The sequence below is a fragment of the Choloepus didactylus genome, chromosome 21, assembly GCF_015220235.1.
Source record: "Choloepus didactylus isolate mChoDid1 chromosome 21, mChoDid1.pri, whole genome shotgun sequence".
Classification (NCBI taxonomy): domain Eukaryota; kingdom Metazoa; phylum Chordata; class Mammalia; order Pilosa; family Megalonychidae; genus Choloepus; species Choloepus didactylus.
This window is the reverse complement of record NC_051327.1, coordinates 30929705-30945379: the sequence shown is the minus strand read 5'-3', so window position 1 is coordinate 30945379 and position 15675 is coordinate 30929705. Positions and strand designations below refer to the sequence as shown.

Below are 15675 nucleotides of genomic sequence, written 5' to 3'. Positions count from 1 at the left end.
CACCTCACTGCTCACAGACGCACTGGGATCCCCAGGCTAGATATTAGAGGGGTGGGGTCCCCCATCTCCAATGCCACGGGGGGTGCCAGGGGCCAAGGCTGGTAGCAACACACTATGCTCAGCCTGCCAAATGGTTTTTTGGTCCTTTAATTTCGTTGTGGTAATGAAAAACATGAAACTTCCCATTTTAGCCGTTTTTAAGTGTATAATTCAGTGGCATTCATTACATGTACAATGCTTGCCCATCACCACCCCCTGATTACCACAATTTTTCCATCACCCCAAACAAAAACTCTGCACTCACTCAGCAGTAACTCCCCACTGCCCCACCCCACCGCCCCTAGTAACTGCCGATCTACTTTCTCCCTGTGGTTTTGCCTGTTCTAGATATTTTGTGTGAGCAAGTCAGACAATATTTGTCCTTTTGTGTCTTGGCGTTCTTCACTCAGCGTAATGTTTTCGAGTTTCATCTGAGTCGTAGCATGTGTCAGAACTTCGTTCATTTGTGTGGCCGCATAATCTTCCTTTGTCTGGATAATACCTCCTTGTGTTTCTCCGTCCATCGGTTTACGGACACTTGGGTGGCGTCCACCCTTTGTCTGCTGTGGATAACACAGCTCTGTATACTGGCAGAAAAGTAGCTGTGTGAGTCCCTGTTTTCAGTTCTTTGGGGTCTTTACCTAGGATAGAATTGCCAGGTCATATGTAATTCTACCTCTCACTTTCCGAGGAACTGCCAAGCTGTTTCCCACAGTGGCCAGTGATCTTTCCACATTTTGTGGTTGTCAAGTAACACCAAGAGACTCATGAAGCATAAAGAACCTACCAGTATTTTTTCAGTCAAGCAAACATTTTAAAAGTAGGACTTTTTACATGAAAGTCTAGATTTCTGGTTTCTCCTGAATACCAGGTCTTACACTGCGCCTGCCCTCCCGCAGAGGCCCCCAGCCCTCCTTCAGTCTGCTTCCTGGAACACACGGCCCCGCCCCATCAGCGCCTGGGCCAAGCCGCTGTCCTTCCGGTGCCCCATCCCTCGCCCCACGGTACAGGGTCATGCCTGCAGGAGGCCCAGGCAGGGCCCTGGGGTCCACTTGGCCGCCTCTCTCCCTTTGGCCAACATGCCCAGGGCCTGCCTCGCTGACCCTGGGGTGCTTGTCCCCCAGGAGGGCTTCTCCTCCCCCACCAGCTCGCTGACTTCGCCCTCCACACCCTCCAGCCTGGGACCCTCACTCTCCAGCACCAGTGGGGTTGGTACCAGCCCCAGCCAGAGGTCGCTGCAGAGCCTGCTGGGTAAGCAGGGATGAACCTGAGCCAACCCCCTCCCAAGAAGCTCTCTCTACCCATACCGCCAGCCCCAACCAGTTTGCACCCCAGGCCCGTTCCCACAGCTCCACCTCCCAAAGCCCCGCCTCTTCCCAAGCCCTGCCTCCCCATAGCCCCGCCTCCTACAGCCCCACCTCCCACAGCTCCGCCTCCTCCCAAACCCCACCTCCTCACAGCCCCGCCTCCTCCCAAAGCCCTGCCTCCTCCCAAACCCCGCCTCCCCACGGCCCCGCCCCCATAGCTCCACCTCCCAAAGCCCTGCCTCCCCACAGCTCCGCCTCGCGTAGCCCTGCCTCCTGTAGCCCCGCCTCCTCTCACAGCCCCGCCTCCCACCTGCCTTACCTCTCCCAAGCTCCACCTCCGGTAACCCAACTTCCCGTCCCCAGCCACACCCCCCCAGCTCTCCTCACCTTCTTTCCTGCAGGGAGCCCTTCCCAAAGGCATCCCCGACTCACACAGACTTGGGGCTCCTGGTGGAGTCATGGAGGAAAGGAGGCTCCAGGTTTTCAAACCTGTAAAGCTAGAGGGTGCCTGGACCAGTGGTTTTCAAGCTGGGTTCCCTGGAGCCCGGGGTTCCCCCGAGATGCCCAGGGACACAGAGGGTGAGGCTTTTCCTGCAGGGCAGGGTGGGCAGGCAAGCTCTGTGTCCTTGCCGCCCGCCAGGCCCCAGTTCCAAGTTCCGCCACACGCAGGGCACTGTGCTGCACCGAGACAACCACATCACCAACCTAAAGGGGCTCAACCTCACCACTCCTGGCGAGAGCGATGGCTTCTGTGCCAACCGGCTGCGGGTAGCCGTGCCCCTGCTTAGCAGTGGCGGGCAGGTGGCTGTGCTCGAGGTGAGGGCCCAGGGAGGGCACACCCCCCTCCCCCGGGCTGCCCCTGGGAACCCTGGGCAGCAAGGGTGCTGAGAGCCCCCCTCAGCTGCCCCATGCAGCGGGTGCCACTCTCACCCCCATTTTACAGATGGGGGCATTGAGGCACAGAGAGGTTTAGTGGCCTGCACGAGGCCACACAGCTGTGTAAGTGGTGGAGCTGGGACTCACACCAGATGCCAGGGTCCCGAACCCGAGCTCTGTCCACCATTGCACGCTGCCTGTCCCCACTTTCCGAGCCTCACCTTTGGCACTCGGGGTTCAGGGCACAAGGTGGCTGAGGAGGGAGCTTGGGCCACCAAGAGGTGGGGCACTGGCTGCAGAGGGCCAGGGCCCTGGCATGCTGCTCCCCCTGCAGCCCCATGCAGGTGAGCCTCCTGCCTGGTTCTGATGGGCTGCGGGTGGGGCCCCTCCTGCAGCTGCGGAATCCTGGCCGCCTGCCTGACACGGCACTGCCCACACTGCAGAACGGGGCGGCCGTGACTGATCTTGCCTGGGACCCCTTTGACCCTCATCACCTGGCCGTGGGTAAGGAGGGGGCATCAGGGCTGGAGCGGGGCTGGGGCAGCCCGGGGGTCTTGGCCTGGCAGTGACAGCCGACCATTCTCTGCAGCCGGAGAGGATGCAAGGATCCGGCTGTGGCGGGTGCCCCCAGAGGGCCTGGAGGAAGTGCTCACCACGCCCGAGGCCACACTGTCAGGTCAGTGACGAGGATGGGGCTGGGAGGAGGGGCGGGCAGCAGTGGCTCCCAAGGGGCTCGGCGTCACCCCACGCCTCTCCCTCCGCCAGGCCACACGGAGAAGATCTATTCGCTGTGCTTCCACCCGCTGGCAGCTGACGTGCTGGCCTCCTCTTCCTACGACCTCACCGTGCGCATCTGGGACCTCCAGGCTACAGCCGAGCGGCTGCGGCTGCAGGGTCACCGGGACCAGGTAGGACAGGTGTGGGGACAGGGGCCCAGCCACAAGGCAGGAGGCCACCTCTCATGTCCCCATCCCACCCCCAGATCTTTGGCCTGGCCTGGAGCCCAGATGGGCAGCGGCTGGCCACCATCTGCAAGGACGGGCGTGTGCGGGTCTATGAGCCCCGGAGTGGCCCTGAGCCCCTGCAGGTGAGTGAGCCTGGGCTGGGGGCTGCCCCCTGGGGTCCCACTGGACTTCACACTGGACCACTGGACCCCCAGTGGCTAGGGTCCCACTGGGTGTCACACGCTGTATCCCACCAGGAAGGCCCAGGGCCAGAGGGGGCTCGCGGAGCCCGTGTCGTCTGGGTGTGTGATGGTCACTGTCTGCTCGTGTCCGGCTTTGACAGGTGAGGGCTCAGAGGCCACCATCCCCACTCCCCAGCTTCAGCAGCCACCTGTGTCCCCTTTCCCCAAACACACTCTTGTAGAAGCTACTCCCACCTTGCTTGGTGGATGAATGGATAGATGAGGGATGGGTGGATGGAAAGGCAGATGATGGATGATGGGTGGGTGGATGGTGGGATTGATGGAAGGAAGGAAAGAAGGAAGGGAGGAAGGAAGGAAGGAAGGGGCAGTTGATGGATGATGGACGGATGAATGGTAGATAGATCAATGGATGACAGATGGGTGATGGATAGATGGATGGTAGGAGGGATGGATAATGGATGATGGAAGGATTAATAATGGATGGATGGGCAGACATGGCAGATGGGTAGATGGATAGAGGAAGGATGGATGATGGATGAATGGGTAGATGGATGGAAGGGAGAGATGGTGATGGACAGATGGAAGGACACATGGGAGGGAGGCAGAGATGGAGAGTGAGTCCACTGGAAACCCAGTGGGATGAGATCCAGGCGACTGTGTTTCGTGGGGAATCAGGTGCAAGAAACAGCAGGCCGACTGGAGAGGCCTGGGAGGGCGGCCTTGGGCACTTCTGAAGAGGGATCAGGGAAGGCTTCCTGGCGGTAGTGTCTTCTGGGCTGCACCACCAAGTGGGTGGGAATCAGACACCTAGAGGAGAGGGCATTGGAGTCTGGGTGGAGAGCCTGGTTGGAGCAGAGCAAGGGGCGAGAAGTCCAGGAATCCAGGAAGACTCCTTGGAGTCTTTGCCCTGCCCCAGGCCCCTCCAGTGCTCCCAACCCCCTACTCCTGCAGCCGGAGCGAGCGCCAGCTGCTCCTGTATGCAGCCGAGGCCCTGGCGGCTGGCCCCTTGGCTGTGCTGGGCCTCGATGTGGCCCCCTCGACCCTGCTGCCCATCTATGACCCCGACACTGGCGTGGTGTTGCTCACGGGCAAGGTGGGCTGGGCTGGGCCTGGGTGGGGGTGGGGGGCAGTGGGCAGGTGAGAGTGACCCGGGGAGGGAGGCCAGGGACCCGGGAGGCCCAGCCACCCACCTCCCTGTCACCTTCCCCGGCCTCTGCCCCCCAGGGTGACACCCGTGTGTTCCTGTACGAGCTGCTCCCTGAGGCCCCTTTCTTCCTGGAGTGCAACAGCTTCACATCGCCTGACCCCCACAAGGTGAGCCCACACAGGCCCTCCAGCTGTGGGGGTTGCCCCAGCACCCAGCTGCTCCCGGGCACCCAGCTGCTCCCAGGCACCCAGCTGCTCCCAGGCACCCAGCTGCTCCCGGACACCCACCCTGCCCCAGCACCCAGCCTGCTCCAGCACCCAGCTGCTCCCAGGCACCCAACCTGCCCTAGAACCCAGCTGCTCCCAAGTCTGAGGTCCCTCAGGTGGACCGCAGCCCTCCCTCGCCCTCTCATGGCCATTTGGGGAAGTGCAACGGGCTGGTGGTGTGGCAGCCGCTCGCCAGAGCTCCTTGTGAAATTTCCAGGAATTTTGCAAGCTGGTTGTTAAACTCAACCATTGTTAAAAACCAAATTATATAAAATTAAGTTATATAAACTTGCAATTAAGCAAGTTACATTAGAAAGAAAAGCAATACTCAAACTTTATTGCTTCCCAATCATCTAATCGGATTTTACTGTTACAGGTTGAGGTTGTTGACATCTGTTGGCTCTGCACGGCACAAATATCCCACGTGCTATTGCACAGCTTTCAGTCAGTCGCATTGGAAACTTGAAATCAGCCATCCTGGGAGTGTTTACACCACAGAAATAGGCAAATACTTCAAAGCAGGGTCCTCTCCTCCAGTGGCTAACCACTTGTCAGCCCACCTCTGTCTAGGGACAGGCCTGAGAGGTGTCTGCTGGCCCCTGGGGTCCCTGGGTCCCCAGCTCGGCTCTGACCACCCGCCTCCCCTCAGGGCTTCATTCTCCTGCCCAAGACGGAGTGTGACGTGCGGGAAGTGGAGTTTGCCCGATGCCTCCGGCTCCGCCAGACCTCTCTGGAGCCTGTCGCTTTCCGGCTGCCCCGAGTCAGGGTGAGGCTGGGGGCCGAGGACTCCCACGTGCAGCCCCCTTTGCTGGGCCTGGCAGAGGGTTGGGTCCTATTCAGCCTCATCCCCAAAGCTGCCCACCCAGTGCTCTTCAGGCACTATTTCTGCTGAGATTCTGTGGCGGGGGAGGGGGGTGGGGAGACAGGTCTCCCCATGCCCCCATCTAGTGGGGCCTGTGTGCTCCGGGCCCCTGGGTCGTGCCTCAGGGACCTCCTTCCTCCCTCCCTGCAGAAAGAGTTCTTCCAGGATGACGTGTTCCCAGACACGGCCGTGAGCTGGGAGCCGGTGCTCAGCGCCAAGGCCTGGTTGGGTGGTGCCAATGGGCAGCCCCGCCTCCTCAGCCTGCAGCCCCCCGGCATGATCCCAGGTGGGAGGAGAGGCTGGGGGCGGGGGGAGCAGGGGAGTCGGTGGAGGGTACAAAGCGGGGCAGCAGGTCCAAGTCCAGTCGTCTGGCCCTGCAAGCACTGGCAGAAACTTCTGGCACTGCCAAGCACAGGGGTATCTCCAGACCCATATTCTGAGCCCCTGGAGGGCAGGGCCCATGGTCTGTTTCTCTCACAGTCCCCCCAGCACAGACACACACACACATGCGATGCACTCCCGTGCACACACACACTGACACAAACTCACAGCCCCTGGTACCCAGCGCAGGCCTCGTGACCCTAGGGTCCACTTGCTGTCAGTGCCGCCTCTCAGGTCTCGCCATGGAATCCCCTAGGGGCCATGCTGATGCCTGTCCTTGTCCCACCCCAGTGAGCCAGGCCCCTCGTGAGGCCCCCACTCGGCGGGCCCCGTCCTTAGCGCTCTTTCTGGAAGAGAAGTCAGACCAGCAAAAGAAGGAAGAGGTAGGTGTGGGGCTGAGCTGGCAGCGTGGAGGGGAGGACGGGGCCGGCCACACCTGGCGATTGTCCCTCAGTTCTCCAGCCCCTGCTGGACCTGGGGGAGGGGCCACCTGTGACACCCCTCAACTGAGGACTTGGGAGGCTGCCTCCTTGCCCAGGCCTAAGCCAGCTGAAGCCAGAAGTCTTGAACCCTCTCGTGCAGGGACAGCCGTGGCCTATGTCTGTGTTTCTGGTGCCACGTGTCACCATCCCCCAGGCTCTGTGTCTCTGACATCCCCATCTCTTTTTCTTCAATGAAAACCTATCAACTTTGCTGGAGTCCCAGTTGAAATGGCTCCTCCCCCAACATTGCCGGGAGAGCTGCAGGTGTGAGGTCCTGAGGGTGGGAAAGCACTATCACCCCGTCCCCTCTCCTGTGCCCCCGCCCAGCTGCTGAACGCCATGGTGGCGAAGCTGGGCAACCGGGAGGACCCACTCCCTCAGGACTCCTTTGAAGGCGTGGACGAGGATGAGTGGGTGAGTGGACACACCGGCCCGGTGTCACCCTCCCTCCCACACCCCCCGGATGCCCCCTGCCTCCCCCACGCCCTCTTAGCTCCCCACCGCGTCTCGGTTTATCTCCCCAGGACTAGCCAGCCCACCCATCACCTCTGGCCTCGCCTGCCGCATTCCCCTCCAGAACTGCCCTGCGCCCTCTGCACATCTCAAGCCTCAACCTCCAACTAGAAGCTGCCTCTCAGGGGCCCTGGCCTGCCTCACCTCAAGGAGCCTGGCAACCTTTGGGCCTTGGGCGCTTCCTTGGTGGTCTCTCGGCCCTGCTGGCAACCCCCAGGCACTGTCCGTACCTCTGGGGCCAGCCCGTCCTCTGTGCCAACTGCTAGCATGTGGAGCCAGGGGCATGGGGTGGGGTCAGGAAGCATGTCCCTGGGCTGGCCCTGGGCCCGTTGCCCCTGCCCTTTCCACAGGCCTGGGTGGCTTCGCCCAGCACCTTCAGTTACTGCCTGCCGGTCCTTCTTGCCTGCTGCCCCAGCTCCATCAAGGGCCTCGGGGGCCGGCCCCCACCAGGCCCTTTGGAGCACCACCAGCCTCAGGGGCCTGGGATGGGCTGGTCCTGCTACCCAGGCCGGAATCCAGGAGAAGGAGGCATCACAGGGCAGATGGCCCACCGCGTCGGGGAGCCCCACAGAGACAGCCTGCACGTGCCCTGTTGTTTTCAGCAATTAAACTTTCTCAGTGGCCACCTCTCGTGCTGCTCTGGTCTCCATGCTGTCTGGACAGGGGAAGGGGCAGGAAACTGGGTGAGGGCCGCTTGTCCCCGGGCTCCCTGCCTCGTGCTCAGGCTCCTCAGGCCTTTTCGACCACCAGGGATTTTGTTCATTCCTTCAGCATGTAAGTCACTGCAGCGCCTGAGGCCCGAACTGAGCAGGAGAGACAAGGTCTTGTTAGTCTCCAGGGAACAGGCTCTGCAGGCAAGCAAGTAAACAGAAAGCATGAAGAGGGCCATAACGAAGAAAACGAGTGAGTGGCTGGGATGCAGCGGGAAGCAGCGTGTTCAGGTGTCGGAGAAGGTGACATTAAGCTGAGACCTAGAGCCGATGGGCTGAGAGGCAGCCAGCCACGGAGAGAGCCGGGAGAACACTGCCAACTAAAGAAAAGCCAGTGTGGGCACAAGGGAAGAGGGCATTTGGGGGCTGGAGGAGGGAAAGAAGGGAGGAGGGCTGGAGGCCAGGCCAGGGCTTCTGGGTGTTTGAGACATAAGAGTGAACAAGAGACAAAAATCCTGTCCCCACTCCCTGAATTCACATTTAGTGGGAGGAAGCAGATAATAAACAATAAGCATAGATTCCTGAAAAAGTCAAACACAATTATCTTACGACCCAGCAAGTCCACTCTTGGGTACATGCCCCAAGGAATGGAAAGCAGGGATTCATACAGATACTTGCTCACCAGTGTTCATAGCACTATTCACAGAAGGTGGAAAGAACCAAAGTGTCCAACGGTTGGATGGAGAAACAAAATGTGGTCCAGCCACATAACAGAGTACTAGTCAGCCTTAAAAAGGAAGGAAGTTCTGATACGTGCTACAAAATGGATTAACCTTGAAAACAATGAAATAAGCCAGACACACAAGCCCATGCCACTGTATGATTCCGTTTATATGCAATGTCCAGGAAGGCAAATCCACAGAGACAGAAAATAGAGCAGTGGTTGCCCAGGGCTGGGGAATGGGGAGGGACTGCTAGTGGCAGGGGGGTTGCATTTCGGATTGTTGGGAACATTCTGGAATTAGTGGTTTGGGTTGCACAACTCTGGATGTACTAAAAGACCACTGACTCTTACACATTAAAAGGGTAAATTTTATGGCCTGTGAATTGCATCTCAACTATTATTAAAAAAGAACGGAGGGCAGCTTGCAGTGTTGGGGGGCGGGGTTCAGAGGGGGCCTCATTGAGGAGGTGACCTTTGATCAAGACTGGGAGGTGAGGGAGTGAGCCCCGCAGGTATCTGGGAAAGAGCTTTCTGGGCCGAAGGAACCTGGAAGGAAACATTTTGAAGTTTCCTGTTTTCTTAGATATTCGTGAAAATTTAGTATACAAGTCCTGATTATGTTCGTGGGGGTGGGGGGTTGTGTGTTTGTTTCATATAATGTTTTAGCCCAAATACTTGGACGAAATCAAGGGAGAAATTGCTCCACCTTGGAACCAACAAGAGTCCCGGGGGAGAGCTCCCACCGCCCGCCCACCCCGGGGCAGGCCCCGCCCCCAGCCCGCCCTTTACGTCACTGCCGGCGCCCCGCCCCCTGGAGCCGGCGCGGCACGCATGCCCAGCGCGGTCTCGCGCACGCGCTCTCCGCAGCCGCCTTTGACCTCTGACCTATTGCCCGCCCTTCGGCCGGGTCGCGACGCCGCGGAACCCGGCGCCAGCGTCCCGGAGGCGGAGCGGCCGCCATGGTGAGGCCTGAGGCGGGCGCTGCTGGGGGTAGGGGGCCGGGCGGGGGCGGCGGGCGCCGGGCCGGGCTGCGGGCGCTGGCGGGCGGGCAGGGGGTCTCACCGCGCCGTAGCTGGGGACGAGGCCGGCGGGGGCGGATCGCGGGGCAGGGCCAGCTGCCCGGCTTGAAGGCAGGGCGGGCTCAGCGGGCCGGAAATTGCCGGCAAAGATGGGCGCGGTGGGCGCCGCGTGTGCCAGCCCCTGTGCGAGCGGCCGTGGGTGGCCAAAGGCGAGCGACACCTGCTCCGTCCCGGAGCTCTACCGCTTCGCACATTCCGCGGTTGAAAGTTGACAAAACGGGGCAGAACTGGCACCTAAAGCTAGTCCCGTGACACCGAAAACCGAACGTCTCTACCACGGTATACCCTTGGTGCCTGCAGCCCGTGCACTGGCCTGAACCCCACTGGCCATCTCGGAATACCCGGGGAACCTTTAAAACTTCGGCTTCTTGAGCCCCATGGCGGGGGATTTTCTGGATGTATTTTTGAAGTCTTCAAATGATTCTGATCCAGCTGGTGTGGAAGAGCTGCTGCTTTACATCCTGTTACTAACAGTCAACACTTTCTGACAGCTTAGGTGCCAGGCCTTGGGCTTTTCATGGATTCGCTCATTTAATTCTTGTGAAGTAGGTACTGTCATTGTCTCGTTTTATAGACTGGGAACCTGAAGCTCAAAGAGTCACACAGTGTGTGTGTGTGTGTGTGTGTGTCAGAGTCACACAGTGTGTGTTTGTGTGTGTCTCAAAGAGTCACACAGTGTGTGTGTGTGTGTGTGTGTGTGTGTGTGTCTGGCCAAAGCGAAGCTGGCAGTGACCTGGCCGATTCCTCGACGGCTGCGTTTGGTCAGTATGTGTCTTAACTGCGGGCCTGGGAACACGGTGGCAGAAGCCACAGTTGTGGTCCTGACCTCCCTGGCCAGTGGTGGTGCCAGCAGCTGTGCTCCAGGGCCCTGGGGGAACAGAGCATCCTTTCTATCTCACTGCATCCTCGAGAAGGAAATAGTTCTCAGAGGCGAGCCCTGCTCACCAACCTGAGGGCCTGGAACCTTGCCTTGGAGGGAGAAGCTGGGCTCCTTTCTCAACTTACTTGATGCAGGGTGAACCACATTCCTGAGTCCCCCTGCCCCATGCTGTCTGGGTCCTTGGCTTTGATCCTGCATTGAACTATGTGGAGCTTTCTGGCAACAAGCCCAGGGCCATGTTACTCCACAGATGAGAAGGCGGATGTGCCTGTCCCCTGTGGGCCCCAGGGTAGATTCAGTGCTTCTTGACCACCTGCTTGGCCTGAAGTTTGATGCCACGTCAGCTGGTTGTTCTTGCTGGGGCCTTTGGGCCCGGGTGTCAGTCAGTGGACTACGGGATGTTTGAGGGCTTCCTTTGAGAGGCTTCAGCCAGTGGTCTCCAGTCAGCAGAGTTAGCTGCAGCTGGCTGAGCCCTGCTGCCCACAGGATCCTCAGCTCTGAGCGTAGACTTGAGCCATAGCTGGTGCCCAGGGTGCATCTGGGAACTGAATAAATGGGTAAGTGGGCCGGAGCACGGCCCAGAGGAGGCTCGATGGCACCGCCTGGTCTCTAGACCCTTAGGCTCCAAGCAGCTGCTCATCTAGAAACAGAAGGGAAAATGGGTTCAGAGAGGTTGAATGGGACTTGCCCACTGCCTTCCCGGGAGGGCCTCCTAGAGCCACGGGGCCCTGGACAGTGGGAGCCATGGGGGCCTGTGCCCCTTAGGTTTGAAGCCAGAAGGGGATGGATGGGACAGCGCTCCAAGTGCAACCTCAGCTCTTAAGCAACATTCACTGCCCTTGGCAGAAAAGTAAACGGGTGGTCACAGGACAGTGTGACAAGGTTGCGCATGGTTTGTGGCCAGAGAAGCAGGGAGACTCTGGAGGGGAGGAGAGCAGGAGTCGCCAGGCAGTCATGGGAAGGGCGGGGGGGGTCTCCTGGCCTGGCAGCCTCACTGCCCCTTGGATCGGACAAGCTGTCCGTTCCTGAGCCTCCCTCCTGCCTGGGGCAGGTTTAGGCAAGTGCACCCATGATTTCTCTTTACATCTGCAACCCAGCTGACTGCAGCCCACCTTTGATCACAGGAGGGGGTTCTTAACTGGGTTTTGCTCTCTGGTGTGAAATACAAGGCTTATGAAACGTCCCCCTCCTTGTGAAGTGCAAACCCACTTCTGTTTATAAATTCTCCCTGAAGCCCCAGAATCCCAGCCCTACCAGTAGGACCAGGCAGGTTGTTTGGGGGCTGTGCAAGGGCAGTTTGGGAGTCTGGGCAGCTGTCCTGTCCTTCCACAGGAGTTGGCCTGGGCTTGGGCTCCTGGTTTTGTTGGGTTGCACAGCCTCCCCCTCCACGACCCGGAATCTGTGACACCATGGCTCGTGGGCTTCCCCTGGACTAGCTGCGTGTCTGGGCTAGTCACTCTGCCCTCTGCACTGGGTGCCTCGAGGCGTCTGGATTCAGCAGCACAGTGCCTGGTACCTGGCTCAGGCGATGCATGCTGACTAGTAACAAATGGAACCGCAGAATGGGGTGAAGAGGAAAGGGAGAAGGACATAACGTGCGGGAGCATTGTGAGCCCGCGGGAGGCGTTCTCCCCAGTGCCCCAGTGCACCCATGTGTTCACAGCCTCACATGCATGTGATCATTTTAATTTGTACTGTCTGTCTTCATTCCACAGTACAGTCTGCACATTTTCCCACCTCACCCACCTTCCTAGGCTGACCTTTGACTCTTCTTCACAAGTTCCCTCAGCTCTGGCCAGCCTGGGACATACCAGGGTCCTTATACTTTCTTTCCTCCCAGCCCTGGCCCATCCCAGTCCCTCTGCCTAGAACGCCCTGATCTCCCCACCCTGATTCCACCTGCCCTTCAAAACCTAGCCCCATAGAGGTACCATCTTCTTCCAGAATCTCCCTCTCCTTCCTGACTTTTCCCTCTGTTGAGTTCCAAAGTCCTGGTCACTTCTTAATAGACTCCCGCATGTGCTTCAGTGGTGCACTGAATTGTGCAGTCCTAGAGAGGTGAAACCGCCTCGCCATGCGTCGTCGAGGGTGCCCTGCCCAGCCGTGTCGGTCCCTGTGCACTCGAGGCAGGGAGTGGGTCCTGGGGATCCTTGTACTCCAAGTGCTGTGCAGAGAGCAGTGTCGAATGAATGAATGAATGAATCCATGGGTGAACAAATGAACTAGCCTTACTCTGCCTTATCATCTGGTCCTTCATGCATTTGTCTATCTACCCTCTTAGTGGACTTTTGGTTCCTTGAAGGTAGAGCGTGCTTTGCTCTAAGTTGACCCCTGGTGACCTGTGGTGTTGACTGAAATCACAGGGTTCTGATGGTGTTGGAAGAATTCGAATGGATCTTGGTTTCCCACCTGCACAGTGGGAGTCTCAGGGACACGGGAAGATCAGTCCAGGGTTGCAGAGGGAGTTAGTGGCGGTCTGGGGCAGGGCCAGGGTGCTGGCTCTTGGGCCAGGACCCTTCTTCCAAAAGCCAGGGGCCTCTGGGCCCTGCAGGCCACTTGGCCTTGGCGCCTCTCTCCCTGCCTCTGGGGATTCCATCAGGATTTGCCCCTCGGTGGGTCTGTCCCAGGAGAGCATTCTGAAGCCAGCCAAAGCTTTTTATCAGGGTAATTGGGAGGGATTTGGAGGGCAGGGGCTTGCTTCTGCTGCTCTACGCACAATTCCCTCAGATCTCCACAGCCTTGCTGCTCCACAGCCATTCACAGGCCCCATCTCTGCGGCCCCAGGAATGCAGTCCACTAACCAGATGCCTGCTTTGCCCCCAGGCCAAGTACCTGGCCCAGATCATTGTGATGGGGGTGCAGGTGGTGGGCAGAGCCTTTGCCCGGGCCCTGCGGCAGGAGTTTGCAGGTAAGCCCAGGCCCTGGCCTCCCCCTGGGCCAGGAGCCCCTGCCCAGGTCAGATTTTCCCTCTAGTTTTCAGCCGCTGGGGCCAGGTTGGGAATGCAGGGATCCTCTGCGGTGGGGTTTTGGGAGCCCAGTGACTGGGGGCACTTTCCCACAGTGGGGGGCAGTGCTGAACTTTGGGAAATTCCCATGAAAGAGAGAGGTGACTTCCCTTGCCCCCCATGTTACTCTTCAGTGAAACCTGATTAAAAGGAGTATCCAGAGCCGAGGATGGCACACAGTGTCCTGCCTGGCCCCGTCTTTTTGTAAATCAAGTTTTATTGGAATATAGCCACATCCATGTGTTTATGTGTTATCTGGCTGCTTTGGTGGCAGAGACCATTCAGCCTAAAATCTTGACTCTCTGGTCCTTTAAGAAAGACGCTGCTTGCTCCTGAGTCTCGGGTCACTCAAAGGGCAGAGGTCCCTGTGGCTGCAGGCTCTGGTGGCTTCGGTAACAGGTGGGCAGCCCGGTCCTGGCCGAGCTGCTGCCGCCTCCTCCTGCCTGCAGCTTCTTTCTGGTCCCCAGAGTGGCCTAAAGCTCCCCATTTGCTATACCCTAGGGATGAGGGGGGAGAGGGACAGGGTCACCCCGCAGTTTAGGTAGGGGACCCAGTAGCGTGACAGCCAGACCCTGCCCGTATCCTCCAGTGGGGCACCTCTGTCCTAACTGCACTGCCCCTGGGGAAGAGACACTTGGGGCCGCCCCATTCCTGCATGCCTCCTCCCCTGCCGCCCTCACCCGAGTGTCCACACAGCCAGCCGGGCAGCAGCTGACGCCCGGGGACGTGCCGGCCACCAGTCTGCAGCCGCATCCAGCCTTTCTGGCCTCAGCCTTCAGGAGGCGCAGCAGATCCTCAACATCTCCAAGCTGAGCCCTGAGGAGATCCAGAAGGTGCTTCTCCTTTGGCCGAGCGGAGTGTGGGGGTGGGGAGGCGGCCACCGGGGCAGGGACAAGTGGCTGGAGGCCTTGCAGGCAGAGAGGGGCAGCGTGTGAGGCTCTGGCCGCAGCCAACTTGGACACCAGCTGGATGAGAGCAACAATCAGTTGTTAATTTTTAAGGCAGAGGCAGAGACAGGAGCAGTTGGTGACAGCCAGACCCACAGCCCCCCACATCACAGAGTGTGGGGTGGAGGGTGGGGGCCTTCAGCTTCCCCTTGTCGTCGTCCTTCAGCTTTGCCTGCTGTCCTGGTAGTCCGGAGACTGCACACCTCTCACCCGCCTCCTTTCCTCTGCAGAACTTTGAGCATTTATTTAAGGTGAACGATAAATCTGTGGGTGGCTCCTTCTACCTGCAGTCGAAGGTAAGTTGATTCTGGGGGGCGGGTACACCATGGACCTCTGCTCTTTACTTGGGGGTCCCTCAGTTCCAGGCAGGTAGAAAGGTGTGCCAGGCCTTTCCCTGATCCCCCAGCCTCAGTGACAGCTCCCTCAGCCAAACCTGCTGGGCCCAGCAGCTGGGCCCTGTCTGACCATGACCTTGGATGGCGGCTCTTCCAGCGGCCAGGACCGTCAGCTGGGGGTGTACTAGAGCCAGCTCTGGGCTCCTGGAAGTCAAAAAGCAGGCAGTGTGTGCCCCAGCTCCTGGCAGCCCTGTACTCTTGTCTTCCCGTGGAAGAGATGCTGGCCCCGGGCCCCCTCCCACCCCAGGAGCCGATAAAGGAGTCGTCTGTATTCTGCTGTCGCCTCGAGCAGAGACCTGCACGCAGGCCCCTGTGGGGTGCAGTCTGGCAGCCCGGCCTCATTGCTTATAACCCCCTCCCCCAGGTGGTCCGAGCGAAGGAGCGCCTCGACCAGGAACTCAGCATCCAGGCCCAGGAGGACAGAGAGAAGGGACAGAGGCCCAAAACGTGACCACTTGACTCATCTCTGCCAGCCCCGCCCCTGCCACCTCTTAATTTATAGTTTGGGAATAAATGACTTTTCCGCATCTCTCGCGTGTACACATCCGGATTCCAAAAGGCAGGCTGCTCGTCCTGCCAGCTGTGGGCTGTGCGCGCACAGGGAGAAGCCGCCGAGTGCGCCTCCAGCAGCCCAGCGGGGTGTCCCGCCAGGCTTCAGCCTCCAGGGCATGGCCCTCGGGTTGGCCCCTGCCCTTCCCATGGCCTGCCTCTCCCTTGGCAAGTTTGAATCCAGTATCTCTGTGCTCTGTGGGTGGAACACGGGGTGCCCTTAGCGGAGGAGTAGCCCTCACCAGCCTCTCGGATGGCCTGCGGGCCCGGGGAGTCAGCCCCACGGCTGAGCCCAGGACGTGGACGTGGCGGTGCTTAGCTGGGGTCTGGGCACTTGGCGGCAGGGTCAGTAAGAAAGCCCAGAACAGGGTTTCTGGGGTCTGTGGGATGGGTGGGCCCCACCAGGGCAGAGGGCAGGGGTCGTCT

General features: G+C 59.5%; 2 protein-coding genes across 5 annotated transcripts in view; both read left to right on the top strand.

The window, feature by feature from the left end:
- The window catches only part of LOC119517966 (coronin-7), a 52381-nt gene extending 44731 nt beyond the window's left edge, over positions 1-7650 (top strand). Inside the window, exons 15-28 of one of the 2 annotated variants that reach the window (XM_037815060.1) lie at positions 1164-1290; positions 1987-2162; positions 2618-2726; positions 2812-2898; positions 2988-3130; positions 3205-3309; positions 3424-3509; positions 4321-4462; positions 4594-4683; positions 5432-5548; positions 5795-5930; positions 6317-6408; positions 6835-6921; positions 7032-7650. In XM_037815060.1, the coding sequence (XP_037670988.1) occupies positions 1164-1290; positions 1987-2162; positions 2618-2726; positions 2812-2898; positions 2988-3130; positions 3205-3309; positions 3424-3509; positions 4321-4462; positions 4594-4683; positions 5432-5548; positions 5795-5930; positions 6317-6408; positions 6835-6921; positions 7032-7037 (1503 nt within the window). In that variant the 3' untranslated portion in view covers positions 7038-7650. Of the gene's footprint in view, positions 1-1163; positions 1291-1986; positions 2163-2617; positions 2727-2811; positions 2899-2987; positions 3131-3204; positions 3310-3423; positions 3510-4320; positions 4463-4593; positions 4684-5431; positions 5549-5794; positions 5931-6281; positions 6409-6834; positions 6922-7031 lie in introns of those variants that run through there. The other variant, XM_037815061.1, reaches the window with a different exon arrangement.
- Positions 7651-9250: 1600 nt separating this feature from the next.
- Positions 9251-15663, top strand: PAM16 (presequence translocase associated motor 16). 3 transcript variants are annotated; one of them, XM_037815068.1, is made up of 5 exons: positions 9251-9356; positions 13177-13261; positions 14055-14191; positions 14536-14601; positions 15065-15227. In XM_037815068.1, exons 1-5 carry the CDS (start codon positions 9354-9356, stop codon positions 15149-15151), a joined length of 378 nt encoding a protein of 125 aa, XP_037670996.1. In that variant the 5' UTR covers positions 9251-9353; the 3' UTR covers positions 15152-15227. The 3 variants fall into 3 exon arrangements, with proteins under 3 accessions (XP_037670996.1, XP_037670994.1, XP_037670995.1); XM_037815067.1 differs by having other exon boundaries at positions 9252-9356; positions 14360-14601; positions 15065-15148; XM_037815066.1 differs by having other exon boundaries at positions 14360-15663.
- The last annotated feature ends 12 nt before the right edge of the window (positions 15664-15675 follow it).

What these genes read in the sequence shown, in the direction of transcription:
- PAM16 (XM_037815066.1), top strand. An exon ending in CCTGCGGCAGGAGTTTGCAG is followed by an intron (nt 13,262 to 14,054) that starts GTAAGCCCAGGC and finishes GTGTCCACACAG; the next exon opens with CCAGCCGGGCAGCAGCTGAC. An exon ending in GCCCTGAGGAGATCCAGAAG is followed by an intron (nt 14,192 to 14,359) that starts GTGCTTCTCCTT and finishes TTAATTTTTAAG; the next exon opens with GCAGAGGCAGAGACAGGAGC.